Source organism: Oxyura jamaicensis, chromosome 6 (assembly GCF_011077185.1).
Source record: "Oxyura jamaicensis isolate SHBP4307 breed ruddy duck chromosome 6, BPBGC_Ojam_1.0, whole genome shotgun sequence".
NCBI classification, from domain to species: domain Eukaryota; kingdom Metazoa; phylum Chordata; class Aves; order Anseriformes; family Anatidae; genus Oxyura; species Oxyura jamaicensis.
Window position 1 is genome coordinate 20,924,247 of NC_048898.1, and position 17,330 is coordinate 20,941,576.

At 37.1% G+C, this 17,330-nt stretch overlaps 1 protein-coding gene and 1 long non-coding RNA gene across 6 annotated transcripts in view; one reads left to right on the forward strand and one right to left on the reverse strand.

Annotated features, from left to right (window-relative positions):
* LOC118169255 overlaps window positions 1–4,060 on the forward strand; it is a 20,286-nt gene extending 16,226 nt beyond the window's left edge. The window contains exon 3 of the long non-coding RNA XR_004751984.1: window positions 3,410–4,060. This is a non-coding gene — a long non-coding RNA (uncharacterized LOC118169255). The remainder of the gene's footprint in view (window positions 1–3,409) is intronic.
* BLNK (B cell linker) overlaps window positions 1–17,330 on the reverse strand; it is a 97,183-nt gene that overhangs the window by 24,739 nt on the left and 55,114 nt on the right. For all 5 annotated transcript variants that reach the window (XM_035330386.1, XM_035330390.1, XM_035330387.1 and 2 more), the window contains one exon: window positions 5,005–5,070. In XM_035330386.1, coding sequence (XP_035186277.1) covers window positions 5,005–5,070 — 66 coding nt within the window. The remainder of the gene's footprint in view (window positions 1–5,004; window positions 5,071–17,330) is intronic.

A 17,330-nucleotide genomic window follows, 5' to 3' on the forward strand; every position in this document is an offset into this window, starting at 1 on the left:
TAATACTTAATATTCTTATAGGATTCCTTTTTTTATATATATATGAGATTTCCCCTTTGCAGCTTGCTGAGGTTAATCCAGCAAAGTATCTAGGCATGTATTTAAACTTTACTCATATAAGGAATCCTATAAGAATATTAAGTATTAATCACATACTTCAAGTTAATATCACACTCTTGTTGTTGTTTTCCACAACTATGCAGAGAACTGTAAAATAAACTGCAGCGAAGGTCTGGGTTTTCTGCTCTAACAGCACTCGTTTTTACAGGCTACAGCCAGAAAAGTAACCAAGTATATGTAGTAGTAGCATTTTACTTAAAGGAACCAATCATTCTACATTTCTTTGCTAGCATTTCCACTCAGTCCCCCAGCTTTTAAGAAGTGGCTAAAATCTCCTCATTTTCAAGAGTCCTTAACTTCTCCTGTTGTTAGCTTCTAAACAGAGACCATTCCCTTCTTAGAAACCATTTCTTTCCAAATTTGGAAAAATTATATTGACATATTTGCTGAGATGAGCATTTATAGTTTGAGTTAGTGCACTAGATCATCCCACTTGTAATTAAATGATAATTAATTGAACTTTGCCCAAAGCTTTTGCAGAAATCCAAACAGGTGCAATCCAGCTGACAGATACACCTTCCCTAATCTGCAGTCTCGTGACCTAGCGGAATAGTTCATTAGCTCTGAAGTATCTGGTGATTGTACAAAGTAAAATTAATCTTAAAGTTTTTTTTTACTGTTCTTATTATCCTTTTGCACATTTTCTTTATAAAGTGCTGTGGCAGTGAAATGGCATATAGCTGTATTTATCTTTACTTCAATTAATATTGTATTAATAAACACACTGACTCAAAACATGCTATTTAGCCACAAGTTGAAATTGGTGTTACTTCAGAGTAGTTATGATGATGTATTCCACTTTTCCCTGGTTTCTTTTTCTAACCATGCTACAGCTCAGTTTTGTACTTTTCTCTCACTGTTTAGTCCATAAAATACTATTTTTCCCTCTGACAAGGGTTTGATCACAGATATCTTCTAGTTGCAGCAATGCAAGTAAAAGAGACATTTAGTGACAAAATAACTTCTGCCTCAAGTTATTGTCCCCAGCATGCCTGCCACACAGCACGCATGTCTGAGTGCTTCCTAATCCATTCCACCAAAATGGACTGGAGCAGTAATGTTCTACTGTTTAAAATGCCCAAGCTAGCAACATGACACGAACAAGTCAGGCAGTGGATTGGTGTAGGAATAGGTCACTTCTATTCTGGAAGTGATGGATCCCTCCTAAGCTGGCACAGCTTTGGCTGGAAGGAGGTGTCTGGTCAAGTTATAAGTGGTATAAAAAAAATGGACCTGAAGTAACCCAGCTAAGAAGTTGGGTAAATCAGATGAGGTAAAGATGAGGTGCATGTTCTTACCATTCTTCAGGTCATCTAGCAAATGTGATTTCAAGAAATGGACGTACCTGGATTGCGTACAGTTAGTTAAATAACTACAGGTGCATGATTTTAGCCATTTTGATGACTTTCCAAAGGAAGTTTTGATAGGATGTGATATTGCAAGAGGGTGAGTGACCTGAACTTCTAGTTTCTCATTCAATACAGTAGATTATTATATATGTATGGTGAAATCCTGAATTTGCTGTGTACGAAATGAGTTTTAACACTGACTTCAACAGAACTAGGATTCCTCTGAACAAGCCTTGATGCTCGGAACTTATGATTTCCAGATGAGTGCTTTACAGCAGGTTTCAAATATACAGCCATCCATCCTGCACAGTGAAATCTATTATTTCTTTCTTACTTCCCTGGTTTATATTACCAAAGATACAAATACAAAAACAAACAAACAAACAAAACACCTTCCGCTTTCTCACTGTTCATTCAACTTTGTCTATCCCTATTGATTCTTCTACACCTGAATACAATAATCTGACATCATGATCTGCACAGCAACTGGGACTGCAGTATTGTGAATAGTTTTGCATATTATTCAAGGCAAGCAGGTGAATGGTAGCCTGTGGGCAATATTTTTGCTTCTACTGTCAAAAAAATTTGAGTCAGACTGAGGAATAAACAACAGGAACTTTTAAGCAACAAAGAACCTATCTGTAGTTTTCTGTTACCACCACTTCTCAGACAGCTTTCCACAAAACTTTAAGACACACGATGATAGACGTAGCCCTCCTCACCCGCACCCTGAAGATGAACTAGTTTGGAGAATGAGACATTTGATGCATGAACTTTTCTCTGTAATCAAGAGCCAATCCAGCTTTTAGAAGTGTCTTAAACAGTGATAAGTCAAATGTCTTTCAAGAGTCCTTGAACGTACTTCCAATTTCAGTCACAGAGGCTTACAGTATACATGTTGCTTATGACAGCTTTGGGCTTGGGATAAGCGAGTACATTACTTGGTTGCTTTACATTTTTTTCCAATTATAAGAGGTTTGAATTTAAGCCAAAATGATTTATGTTTTAGTATAGTGTATAGACAAATTCCAAATCTGTGCTACATAAAGCCATTTTAAATATTTTTTCCTGGTCTAGTTATTTTTATGTCTTTGACATTTAATAAAATAATCATACACTGAAATGGAGGAAGTAATCAACTGGATAACTTTTTTTTTTTTTTTTTACTAAGAAAAATACATATACTAAAACAAAATCAAAAGCCCCCAAAGGACACATTCAGAGGAATACAGCCAGTTCTAATTCTGCAAAGCTTGGTATATGTTGTATATATCATTATCAGTGTTGTCAACTCATGGTTTTATTGCAAGTCTCATTATGTGCTGGGTTAAAGACTTGAGTTTTTAAGTCATGCGCAAGTGTGAGAATTACTGTTTAAAAAAAGTGCAGACGAGATTAATGACTCAGATGTACTACACAGGTCTCAAAAAGATTATTATATATATTTTTTTACATCTCATTTTCAATGATTATACATTTGTATTCTCATAGCTGGAGGAGGTGGAATGTGAGCTTTGTGCTACAGTCATACATTAAGAGACTTTTTATAAGCCTGCTCTTTTTGAGGATTTTTTTTTTTAAATCTTGAGAGAATCAAAGTATTGCAGCATTATAGCAGGTATCTTATATCTGACATTTAACAATGGTACCTCTGACCTTCTGAGCTTCAGCTACATTTAGTTCTTGTTATTTTTCCCTTATATGTCCTTCCCGTCTTACTCTCTGGGAAGGACACACAGTCAGAGAAATACTGATGAACATCAAAATTCATGTCTGGGCAACTATGGAACACATTTTTTGGCCTTAGATTACAAACTTAAGATGTTTTTTGTTGTTTCTGCCATCTGCTTTTCTCTGGGGCATTTGCACTGGACCTACTGCAATACTATTAACGACACAAATTACTACTGTGAAGTAGGAAGCCATCCCTTATTATAGAGCAATCCCACCCCCAAACCAAACCAGCCAGCCAAAAACAAGACCACCAAAAGCCTTGGCAGCCTGTAAGCAATTCCTGTGAGCAGGTCCTGGGTGAAGCGAGGTTTTGGCAGAGAGGTCTCTAAACACATTGATCTTTTTACATACACACTGTGTTGATAAGAAAAGCATGCTTAGATTAAATTGAAGATTTAAGTAGTTGAAAGACTGTCATTTTAAGGGAAAATGTGCTTTTGTGCTCATGCGGAAATAAGTATACAAACCATGTGACTGTGACTCACTGCACATTGCAGCAGTGCTAAAGTGAAAGAAGATGGGAGGGGTGGTGGGGTGAATGATGGGTGACCAGTCTCAAGAAACTCTGATATATCAGGTGATACAATCCCAGCCTGCTGAAGACTTGTGGAGAGAAGCAGAGCTGTGAGAAAGAGGCCACAGAGGTGGGCTAACGGTACTGCTGGAGAACTGAGAGGGAGAGGTGGTGGCTGCTGCTCCTGTAACTGCCTCCCCACGTCCTCTGCCCAGGTTAGGGGCTGCCCCACAGGCACCAAGTGCATCAGCTAGCCTGGCTTCCCAGAGCTGCAGCACAGCCAAACCAGGCAGAGCCCTTTTGCTTCTCTCACCAGCCTAGTGAATGCTTCGCAGATACCTAGAAGTAGGCCTTGTTAAAATCCTGTTTTTTCTTTTCCTTGAACTGAGCCATCATGGTCACTCTAAGAACAGTTTTTAGCGTGTTTATAAACGCCTTTTATGGATGAGAGCTGTATTTCTATAATTTAATATAGTCTTCATGGAAACACTGTAGATACTGTGTACTAATTAACTTTTAGAAGTACTCTATACTTTCGTAGCCAGTGACCCACGTGAAGAAAGACATCTGAATGAGAAAATTGCATCCAAATGGAAGTGCAATGCAAATGAGCTATTGCATTAAGAAGAAGAAAAAGTGAGCTAAATAGCTAATTGGTTTGAATAGATGTTTGACTGGAAACTGAATAGGGTATTCATCTGACAAGGATGCAGAATTACTGGAATTTCTATGTATAAAAACACATGAATATTTTATAATACTCCTATGCACGTGACATCAATATTTATGCTGGTTAGCGCTTCTTACTGGAGTAAGAATGTTGTTCGGTAATGGTGGGTTTTGTATTATATGACAGAAACACAGGAGGATTTAATATTTTAATGGCAATTCTAAGTGTTATGTCTGACCATTTAGTTTAAGGTGGAGCTTAAATTAAAACTTAATTGCAGCAGGTAGCTTAAATAGTGGCTTGAGGGGAAAGGAACACACCCAAACAACAAGTTATGCTCAATCCCAAAAATACACAACAAAAACACATTTCACCCAAATACTTATTTTAAGTGCTATGAAACAGCCTCCATTTAGAAGCCAGTTCTGCAGCCACTTCATCGAACTCTTAATAATTATGATAATTCTGCATGTCACAGTTTGGACTGAACTTCTTTACATACACTGAAGTACATCCTTCTAGAATAATATGGTCCCATCACTGCTAGTATAAAGTTATAGCGCTTTAATGTGAAATTCCGCAAATAGAGAAAACTAGGAGTGGTATTTCAAACTTACTTTTTGAACTTGTTTATTATCCCACTTTCGTTTTTCTTGATATCATGAACCATCTTTTGAAGCTTCCTGTAATATATTAAACAAAATCAGCCTTAAAATTACCATGTGGTTGAACACCCATTTACATAAATTAAGAAAAATAGAGGAAATATATACAGTTCTTTTCTTTCAAGTAGTATTTTACACATCAAAAAATGTTTCATGTATGTTTGACAAGTACTTCAGTTGCTAAAATAATTTCTGTACAAAGTTTCTGTCCCTTTTTAAAAGAGCTCTTTGGCATGATTTATGTTATCCTTCTCCTTAATACAGTTCAGTGCAGTTTAAATGATCAATCTAAGAGCACATGCATCAAGAAAGAACAACAGCTAACAGGTTAGAATATTTCATTGTTAGTGTATTGTTCAGAACTGACTTTACAACATTCCACAGCTATAATGGGAATACTCTCTAATTTCTGATTTATGTGAGCCATTTCTTAAGTGGTCAGTGTACCTCATTCCCATAGTGTTTGAAGTTATAACAGGAGAGGGGAAAATGATACATTGCTGGGCTTAGGTCATCTGAAGAAACATTAGAGTATCTGTGACTCTGAGCCATAAAAATCTCAGGACTCCAGGAGTTACATGGACTGATATCTAGAATCAAAGATTGTTTTTAACTCATTTGTTAACTCATTTATTTGTAATCAAAGCCATTTAAATTAATATCTCATTCTTTTTTTCAGTCAGCAGGTACAAGTTTATAATTCCACCTCCCCTTCTCATTTAGAAAATAAATAAATCACTAAAATCAAGGCAATTCCAGGAAAACCAATACAACTTATTGAAAAGACTGATTTTATAGTGAAATATGTTAGAAGCTTGATCTTCCTAGAAACTCTTATAGAATGCCTACATATTTCTAGTTTCTTCACACACTTTATGTTCTTCCTGTTCACCTAAATTAAGGGCTGTATTAGACCTGAGCCAAAGATTTTAACTCAAGCAACAAAGAAACTGATTTTTTCAAAAAGGACTTTTATAAATTCTGCCTTGCACTCTTCATTATAAGTTGTCTATGCTATTCTGTTTTAGTCTTGCCTACCTCATCTTTGATGCAAGATCAGGCTACAAACAGAATCTTGGAAGCTTTGCTTACAATGACAAGTAAAAACATCAAAGCTTTCTTGCCCTTTTTTAAAGATTTCTTGAAATTTGAAACCTTAATATGCAGACGCTTTGGTAACATGTAGAGCTTTGCTATCTTCCATCTCCATCATTGGCAATTGGAGCTCTCTCTTAAACATTAAAATAAATTTTTCAAAGGAAATTGGAATTAAATATGAAGGTCATGGGTCATATCTGATACATAAAGGGTATTGCTAGAGCTTTAGTCTTCACACAAATTTACTTAAAAAGCCATTCAACCTTTTTTTTTTTTTTAGATTCTCAACTAATCAAAAAAAAATCATGAGAATAACTGACAAGCAAATCACAAGCGTATCTTTTAACTTTTGCTCAAAGCTCATATTATTAATTTATATATATATAAAATTACTTATAGGTGTGAGACACAGGTGTCCAGAAAAATATTCAGAGATTTCCTGCAATAACAATAACACACTATACATATGAGAAAAGTCTGCATTATTATCTGAACTAACCAAATTCACTAAGTATGCAAATCTGAGGGTGACGATCTTAGAAGATCTTCTGAATTTGTGTGTCTTTCCCCCCCCCCCCACCCCTTCTGGTCATGTTTGAAATATCACAAATAGCCTTCTGCAGTTGACTTTCTGTTTAGTGCCCCAGCTGGGGCCTGGCAGAGCTTACAAATGAAAAGTAAAAAGGAAAGAAAAGAGAATAGAGAGAGAAGATTTAAATGTTTTAGTTCTAGTTTGTGAGAAATAGTTCTTTGCAAGTGTTTATATCCTTTTCAAAAAAGGCTTGGCAGCCTTTAATTAAAAATGCATATAAGAATCGGTTATTTTTCCTCCAGTATTTATTGTTAGAAATAGGGCCCAAACCAAAAATTTAAGTCTAAATTGAGATCTGAATGTTGCTTATTACTCATCTCTGACATTCACATATATCATTACAGTGGTAAAATTCTGGCTATATTTTGAAAAAAAGTGTTTCATTTTTCATATGAATGATTTTATTTCATATTGTCACCTTGGCTCTGAAAAAAATAAACCAACAAAAAAATAAAACCCACCCCAAAAGTTATAACTACAGGTCCCCAGAACATTTTGCTTTTAATTTGATCGTATTCAAGTGAATTGGATTATCACTAGTGTCTCACGCGCAGTGAATAAGTTTAAAAGAACATTTTAATACATATTTCTATTTTTAAAAAGAGGCATTTATATTGGAGACAGTTGCATGTCCCGCTACCGGCACAACCAGTTGGTTTTCTGCATGCAGGTGAACTGAAACCAGACCATTTCTAACTTCGCATAATCAAATTTGTGAAGCCTTTTTATGTTGTAACTAAAAAGTGTGATAAATTAGGGAGTATCTAACGCACATTTGTGATTTTTTTTTTCCACTTTTTAAAGCAACATAGCTCTCACATGAGTTGCTACAATACCTAGTTTGTTACCCCTGGATGACTTGACTTGCATCAAGCCTGTGAACGTGAGCAGATAACCAATGCATTAAAATAGTGGTGAGTGTAGAAAGACCTCAGGCATGGATGATCTCTAGCTCAAGTGGAATCCTGTTTGACCCATAAAGTTGAACAAGCTGCAAAAACTCGTCTGGTCAGTTAGTGAACAACATCCCATTTCTTGAGATGAAAGCTGATATAATAGGCTATCATATGAAAGTTTTACAGAGCTGTCTGTCTGGTGATTTTGAGAGACAGTAGAAAATATGAAGAGCAGATAAAATTATTGAAGAGGAGTCTTAGGGGTCTCTGACCCACGCCTGAAGGTCATTCCAGAGCAATAAGGAAAGTGAAGCACAGAAGGGCATTCATACACCTGTTTTGCCCCTATCTGCGTATCAACTTGCTCTCAAACACTTCGTCTCTTTCTCAGATACTTTTCTTTACATAAGAAAATATCCCCAATAAAAAGTTCTTGCCACAATAAACCTCAGAACAACAGCCTTGAGAGCATCCAGGACATGGAGTCTGCCATGGTCTGATGTAGACAGCCCTCGCCTTAAGTACAGAACTACAATTCTTCACAACACTTCCGAGTTGGGATCTTGTTAGCAACTAGTGATTATTCTCCAGTTGGTCTCTTGGGATGAACAGGTACTGTTAATGTTTTGTTCAAGGCCCTCAGTCAGTTAATACTGTGAATTAAAATAAGAAGCAATGCTAGCTTTATCTTGTATTGCAGTTAAAGATAATTAAGAGGTCAAAAGTAAGAGCTGTTTCTTAACTACATGCACCAAGTCTTCATTCAACTTTAGTTGATTTTTTTTTTTTTTTTAAATGTAAAAATCAGGCTTGCAGATAAAGGCGTAGCCTGTGTCACTGTTGATCTTTGAAAAACACTTTTCAGCAATAGATAGCTATTTTGAGATCCAATTCAGTGATGACTGGATGAGACCCTTTGATCAGGAACTCCTTGCACATACAATAGCTTTTCAAAGTCCTGCAGTTATTGCTGACAGTAAGCATGCAGATGAGAAATTGGGAAGTCTCAGCTCTAAGTGCTTCTTAAAAATTTTATGTTTCTAAGAAATATATTAGAAATTCTACCTGTCAGAGGGAATAACTAATAAGACTGTTCAATGAATCCTTCAGCTGTAACTTCTCTCCACTTAAAGCTTTATTTTGTAGTTTCGCAGTGGTGGACAGCCAAACAGTTCAGTAGACAGGTCAGGCCTGTTGGCCTGTTACAGGTGCCATCTCCCTTCAGACTGAATCTCTTCAATTGTAGCTACTGGATAGAGTCTCTCAGATTTTAGTTTCTCTCCCTTAAACAGCTCTGTGCTCACTGGGGTTGTTAGGATACTGAAGGCAGAGGGTTTTTTTTGTTGTTGTTTTGTTTTTGTTTTTTTAAATCTTCATTGTTGGAGCCCAGCAAGGAGCATTAGCAGTTGGTAGAAAGGTGTCAAGTGAAACAACAGGTACTTATGAAGTAGTTAGCAGACAACAATACCTAACAATTAACTACTTGTACCAGAAATTGATTTTTCTACTGGCTGAAAAAAAAAAAAGTATATGCAAAATTGTACGGAAATAAACCTGGCTTATTCTCTTGTTCTGGTTTGGGCCTTGTGAATATAGCTGAAATGTTACTTCTGGGGAGAGGCTGGTCTGGCCTGGGCCTATTCATGATGTCTTTATGCTCTCCTATGGGTATAAACTCTATGGCTTTATGGGTTCAGACAAGTCCACCATCAGTGTACTTGATACTTGCTCTACTCTTTTGATATAGGCAAATTCCCATATTTTAAAAAGGTAGTCACTGATCAGCACAAGATTTAAATAAAATATAGCCTCTGGGAGATTAAACTCAGGTTTCTTGGTTCTGAATTTCCTACTTAGTAAAACACAAAGTGCTAAATGCAGTTTTATCCTACATCACTGAAGTAACACAAGTACTGAAAAAAAGATTATTTTAGTAGACATCAATCCATCTTGGAGATAAGATCTTGAAAGAATGAGTCTAGCATAATAAAAAGTATGTCTGGAAGATGAGGGGAAAGAAGGACATTTTCCTTTTACGTTCAGGAATAAACCTTTCTAAAAGGAGACACTTCTAGTCCTCTCTTTACTATTTTTATCTTATCAAATTTGACCTCCAGCAATTCAGGATTATCGGACATTGCGAAAAAGGAGTCACTAGTTGTGATACATATGTAAAGGAAGCCAGAAAGGCTTACCACTGCAAATACAATACATCCTGAAAGGACTTGCTGTGTCACAAAACACCTACCTGTGTTCAAGAACTGCCTTGAGCTCAGAGCTGCCTTGAGATAAAATGAAACAAAACCACCCTCTCTTTGATCTGGTCACAGCTCAGCACATGAAGAATGTATGTGAAGTGAAGGGCAATGGATAGGCCTGGCCTGTGACACATCCACATACTTGGAAATCAGATGGAAGCTTCTGATGCTCTTGCATATTAAGCTATTCCACAAAAGCTTTCCAAGCTTAAAATAATAGAAGTATAAATAACCCAAAGAACAAATGAGATGTGAGATGAGATATAGAGCCCACTGACATGAGAAAGAGGCGTTTGTCTTAATTTCAGACATGTGAATGTCTGTGTAATGAGTAATTCTCCCACCAGTTTGAGGAATTTTTGAGAGATTTTAACTATTAGTATTTTAAACGTCTTCATGTTTCTGCATATATACAAAATGTATTTAGAAAGCCTGTGAGGATAATCTACACCTCCAGAAATACCTCTTTAGTGAACCCTTTGCTTGTGCACAGAGCTAAACCCTAACCAAGATGTGTGTCACCCTGCCATATACAGGAGACATTTAGGCAGGCTTAAGTCTGCCTTGTGTTTCCCTGTTCATTTCCATGATGTGTGCTCAGGAAAAGATGAAGACACTGGAATTTTGTCAGCTTTCTCTCAGAGAGACCTGAGGGGAGAGGGTAGACGATTCAGAGCATTAATGAACTCCCCATGCTCCTGGGAACCAAGAGTAACTATCTTTGTGTGCAGTGAATCCAGTACTGTGAAACTTCAGCGCGTGCACACTATCAGTAATCTGTACAGCTTGCTTCGTTTTGCGGTGAGGGAAGGACCATAGCAAAGGACAGCGCTCAGCTGTATGAAAACATTACATACTGGATGGGAAGAGTGGGCACTGTTGCTTTAGTGCATCTGGCTGTGAGCACAGACGTGCACTTGAAATTGGGAGTGGTGCTGATGATGATTCTGGAAACAGGGCTGACTGCAGTGTCAGTAGGGAGTGGCAGCTAAACAAAAACCAGTTTTAAATGGTTCACAGGAAGTCTTCTATATTATGAGCATACTTCTGTTTATCTGGAGGAACAGAATTATACCTTCTTAAATCCTTGGCACTTACAAGGCTGTCTGAATTATCAAGTTGCGCCTCTTGAGAAATCCATATCTGCACTCTGAGAAAAGTTTGTTTAGTTGAAAAGGGGCAGAATTTTGAACAGGATATATACAGACAAAAGATCTGTAAGGGAAGCTTTAAGCACTATCAATACATTCAGTATTAATTGACCTGCATATTCTTTCTCCTCCTAAACTCAGATTTATAATGAGTAAAGTTGAACTGGCTTCATATACATATATATATATATATAAATCATATTTTAAATCAGTCAGGTTGCACTCTGGGTTAAGTTCTTATACCATTTTGGCTGTTTCTCACTGACAATGCACTCTGTAGTTCTGTGTCTAGAAAGCCTCTTTTTCTGAAGATACTTCAGAAAAAGATACTCCAGTTACTTCAGACAAGAAAAGGTTCATTTTGGATGTATCCCTCATCTTTGCCTTGAGAAAAGCTGTATAACTGATCAAGTAAAGCCAAAAAAATATTTCTTCTTTTCCAGGCAAATTCAAATGCTTAGCATTAGAAATGTGGAAGAATGGGATTTAGTAGGTACAAGCTTAAAGTTAAATGAAAAAAACAACAACAACAACAAAAAAACATTCCTACAAACCCCCTTGCTTTAACATTTTAAGCTTCGGCTAAAAAGTTTTACTGAAAGGATCCACAAAAAAATAAAATAGCTTAGAAGAATATAATGGAATTTGGAGAACAAAAGCAAAGTTATTACAAGATGAAAAGCAAAAAATAAAGAAACTTAAAAAAAGACTACTACACCTCCCCTTGTTATTAATAAATAAATAAATGAAAATGTGGAACTTGAGAAGGAACAGCACACCCAGCCCCAATGTTTACTGCTCCCCACAGCTCAATTATTCCACCATGGTCTGCCCAGCTGCTCTTTATTTTGTGTTTCCACTAGCTTTTCGTTTTATAAACAGGTGTGCAGATGACAAAATTAAGAAAGTTATTGTTTCTGAACAAAGGGAAAGACTCCTGATTGCTGGGGGGAAAACTTGCTCACCTAGAAGGGGATTTGCAGAAGTACCACTTGAGATTTTGAAAAGCTTGAAGCTCTTAACTTGCACTATATTCTCAAACTACATACAGTAGGCTTCCAGCAACATCTCATTCCTGACATGGTCTTTGTGAAAGATTACAGATCTCAGTGAGCTGAGTGAGAGTTTTGTAAGATGTAGTTTCGTTTTACTTACTAGCTTTGTTCGTCTAAACCAACCCAATTAATAGCATAAAACAATTCTCCCCTTTCACCTCCCTTCTGGTAGCTCAGCAGAAAGCAAAAGGAGATTCCCAAGTACAGAAAGCATCTGTTTCAGCTCTTTAGGCCTCCTACAGGTACCTCAGATCTCCACATGCACACACCACAATGCTACCTGGAACAGCAAGAGAGCAATATTCTTGGTAGAAAATGCAAACTGGCATCAGCTGGCTGGGGGCAGCTGGTGTTTTCCATGGCTGGTGTGTGTATGTGTACAACCTATAGCTGAATTATTGAGGTGTAATCAGATAAACTGCTTCAGTTGCTGCTGGTCTGGGATAGGGTGCTGCTGCCCCATATGCACTCTGGGGGCTTGTCATTAGTCACCTCTGCAATGCCTCTTGTGCTTGGAGAACAGGCACTTTGGAGCTGCCTCACGTAGTAACCTACCAAGCCATCATCTCAAGGCAGAGTCTTTGATCTTTATCTGTAAAGTTATCTCAAAGCTGTGAAGAAAGGTTGAAAGAGGCATGCTCATGGAGGGAAGTCAAATATAGACACCTATCTGAGAGGATGCACGAACAACAAATGGTCTTCTGCTCTGTTCATGAGAGACACATGAGGAAATTAATATAAATATTTTCGTTTTGTCAAGAGATTTTTTCCTATCATTATTATTATTTTTTAAATCTGAATGGCATCCTATTCTGCTCATTCTTCAGTCACATACTATTTTGTCTAAAAGCAAAAAACCAATTACAGCAGGTGTGTGCTTACATGGTACACACACAGGCACAGAAAAGCTTAATATTGATTATACTTTTCTTCTTCACATGCCCTCTAGGTAATCTTTTCAAAGAAGCTGTCAAACTCACTTTTACTAGTTACCAACACAGATGGAGTAAGTGAAAATACATAACATGTAAAGGCATAAACATCTCTGACGCAAATTAGTCCTAACATGGAATTAAATAGTATAATTAATTTCAGGTGACTAGGAATTCTGCACTATGAAAGAGTTTTATGGTGACTTAGCAAGGAATCCTGATTCTTGACCTGTATAGGCATATGCAGATTTATCCATGGAGCTAAGACAACTGAAAACTTACCAATGGGAATGACTATGGTACAACTGCTCCCTCCTTTTAGATGAAGGCTGAGGCTTGTTCTGACTACGTGTGGACAGTGTATTGATATTGAAGGTTTTGTTTGCTTAATTTGTACAGTATTTGTTGCATTTTTTTTTTTTTTTAACCCCTCTTTAATTTAGCAGAGAAGAGTAGTAGACCTGGCTCTTGTTATCTTTACTACTCATGTGCACTTCCCAGATGTTTATGCGTATCAGAAAGCAGTGATGGCTAGGCACTTTTGACTACTGCCTTTTAAATTACAGATACTTAATAAAAAACTGAAGGCATTCCAGTTTTTTTTTCTTCCCTCTTATCCAGCTTGCTTTCCCCTTTATCCCAACTGGATAAAAGCGATACTATAAACAGGACAGAATAATTAGCTATTACAATATGCTAAGTGAATATTGCACGTCACTTCCTGACAACAAAAAGTTGAGAGATCTTCTGTTCCGTAACTGACCTGCTCTGCGTCTTTTTGGTTAACTGATCTTTTTTATGCACCAGTTGTCTGGATACAAGCTGATGCATTTAAAACAAACCAACCAACCATACCAAAACAGAAGCTATATTCAACAAGGCTTCCTTCCTCTACTCTTCTGAAAGACTTGCAAGCAACAGATGGGAACTAAAGGCATTAGCTTACTCTATCATACTGGTGCAGTTAAAATAAAAAAGCCCTGTGTCTTCATGAAGTTCCCTATAGCCTGACAGGTTAAAGAGAGCAAGGACAGAAATTTTAGGAGTGATATGGTTTTTATATTTTACCAAACAGAGGAAGCACAAAGTCATTGCAGGGAAGTGAATAAAGACAGAACTTGGTAGGTGCACTGAAAATTAATATCTGTCAGTGGTAACATTACCTTTAGTCATGATTTTACATGTTTTTGAAAGGTAGCGAGTAGGCCAAAGAGGCAGTTTCATAGAATCACACAATGGTTCCAAGGGAAAAAAGGAGCTACTAAAAACAATGTTCATTTTCAAATAAAGAGGTACTTGTAGCAATTTTAAATACTGTGGGAACACCTTTTCCTCATCTTGTTAATGTTGTTTTCCATATGCTATACGGAAACTTTTATCAGAAGCCATAAGCGTTGTTGTTTTTTTTTCAAAAATTTTATTATCATATTTTTCTTCCAAAAGAGAAGTATCTATCAAATTATAGAGGACTGTGCAGTATGCAGGTTTTGAATGATTCTATAACATGCAAAACTATTTTGTTCTTGGATCAGCATATCACTGGGTAACAGAAACATCATATGATTTAGTATCCAGCTCTCTACAAAGCTATATGGGGTGTAGTTTTAAAATAATGGTGACAAAAGGTTATACAAAGTTTGCTGAAACATTTTTATTTCTTCTATGGCCAAGGAAATTAATTTATTGTGTTTTGTTTGGTATTGGGCATATGCTTTTTTGACAACAACAACAACAAAAAGATCACAAACGGTCAATCTTTAGACCAATCTACATTACTAAATTTTGCTGAATAAGTGACAGTCAGAGGCCTGAGATGGTGTAACTTGTTATTTTTATAGTTGTTCTGGCAAATGCTGCTATTGTGGACAATTACTTGGCAGGGCTACAATGCCACTAGAAGACCTAATTTTGTTTGGAGAGCATGCCTGTTAGGCAGTGCTGTCATAAGCTACACCAGTGACTGAACAATTTTGCCTACATAGAAGGAAACTAAAGGTGACATAACTGATCTTGTGAACAGTTTTGGTGCAAACCTAGACTCTACTCTTACGCTGCTACCTACATTAAACAAGAGCTCTTCAGAATGGTTTCAACATTACACAGCATTTTGTCCATATTGCTCTATTTTCATATACAACATATGTGGATCACAATTACACAAACACAGTTTGATACAAAAAACTTCATAGGCAGGAAAATTCTATATAAGAATAATGTATGAATGTTTGGGTTTAAAAACAGTACGGCAGGATTCAGGATTTTTTTTTTCCTTCCCCTAACAGTTTTTATTAGAAGGTTTATATATGAAGATTTATGTTTTTAGTAAACAAACAAACAAAGAGGGCAGCTTGGCAGACTGACAAAGACTGCTCCATGCAGAACAACATAGCCAGAAAGAAGGACAATAATGGAAAAAAAAGAGGAACAAATTTGACAGGGATTGTTCTTATGAAATGCTTGCGCAGACAGAAAGGAAGAAATGAGGAAAAAAATATAGATGGGGGTGGAGGCTATGCTATGCTGAAGCAAGGGCAGTGAAAGAAACAGCAGGAGGATTTGACAGGGGAAGTTGCACTGAGAGTGAAAGAATGGATTTTCTCAGTGTTATTTAGGAAGTTTGCATTTTGTATCTCATTCCATTCCAAAGTCCAGAGGTGAGACAGATTCATGAACTGTTTAACAGAAAGCAAGAGGAAAGAGAGATTACTCAGCTTCATCATTTGATCAAAACTCCATCTTTTGTAGGACAAACTGGACCTAACAATCCCACAGAAAGAATTTGTATTTGTACTCAGCAGCACAGCAAATGTAGCTGGTGAGCTTGCTTTTCCCCATTCCCATGAATTTCAGCTTTAGAGGCTGCATGCAGTCAGCATTGTGACTTCACATTTAGCCTAGCCAAAACGTGCATGTGCCACAAAAACCACTGCCGTGACTGTGTGCTGTGTGCAGTAGCAAGTTTTCAGGGGAAACTGGAAGCTGAGAAAGAAGGCTGCTGGAGGTAGCAGTTGGTGGTGAAGACCTTTAAGGCAATTTCTGGCTGAGGGCCTAAGGGTAAAGACAGCTGAGACTCGTGCTAGAAAGAGAACAGAGCAGGTAAGAGCAGAAGTGAGGGGGCCGTGACTTGTGGAGAAGAAATAGTGATGAGCAACTAGATGAGGTCAGACTGGAAACATCTAAGTGTGGAACAGCTTTCCTGATTCTGACTCTTAGACTACTAAGCAGTATATAATTAACCCTGTACACTTGCATAACTTTTCCTTTGAAGTGTATATAACTAAAAGAGGGGAAATACGTTAATGTTGGATGTGGACTCTGGTGCCCAACTCTGTCATGGGGAGACTGCTTTGAAACTCCAGTTTATTTCCTTGGTTAATTTTTACGCTGATTCTGACAAACTACATTAAAATTTGACTTAAAAAAAGGAGATTTTTATTTGGTCCTATTCACTATTAACAAGAATTAATTAGAATTTCTGTAATAAAAACATTTTCTTACAGTGCAGAACTGATGTTCAGATGTTCCCAATTTATTCTCTCAAAAAGGAAATATTCCCTTTGATAAAACATGCTACACATAGAAGGCATCAGTTTACAATATATCATTTTGCTCCCAAATGTGTTCATTTTCTGCTTATACCCTTTCAAGAGGAAACTACACCAAAAAAATATTGTAGTAAAGAAAAGACAGTAGTTAAGAGCCAAGCTATCTCTATCCGCAGTAAATTAGTGAAGACCATAAATACCTTCAAACTTGATAGACGACTAACAGACATTCAGGCCTCAAGGAAACTTATCTTGATTTTAATAGAATTAGGACTTGAACCCTCCTGTTTAGCAGGGGATGTTAAAACAAAAGGATTGTGTTTGCATTGCAAATAAGCTGACATGTATCCTACCCAAGAAAACAAAAAAAGTCAGTTGTCGTGTCCCCCCCCACTTGTTTTTCATTTGTCAGTTATGGGGATAGTGATTTTAGGTTTGGGGTGGAGTTTTTTTGGGTGGGGCAGGGAGGAACTGCTGCAATTTAATGAAGTTATTTCAAGTGGACAGGAAACTTTACTCTTGGAAAAGTGATCTTTTTGCAGTCTTGAAGATGTTGGCTGTATGACCTTCAGCAAGTGAAAGCATGTGGTACGCTTCTGCTTCATGCCATGGTTTGTCACTGCAGTGGGGATGGTAATGATGCCTTTGAAAATGACATTGTGATACACAGCTGAAGGCAGCTGAGTGCAAAGGGGCATTATTAAGGTTTGTGGTCATCATAAAAAATGCAGCAAGTCTGAAGAGATGTTAT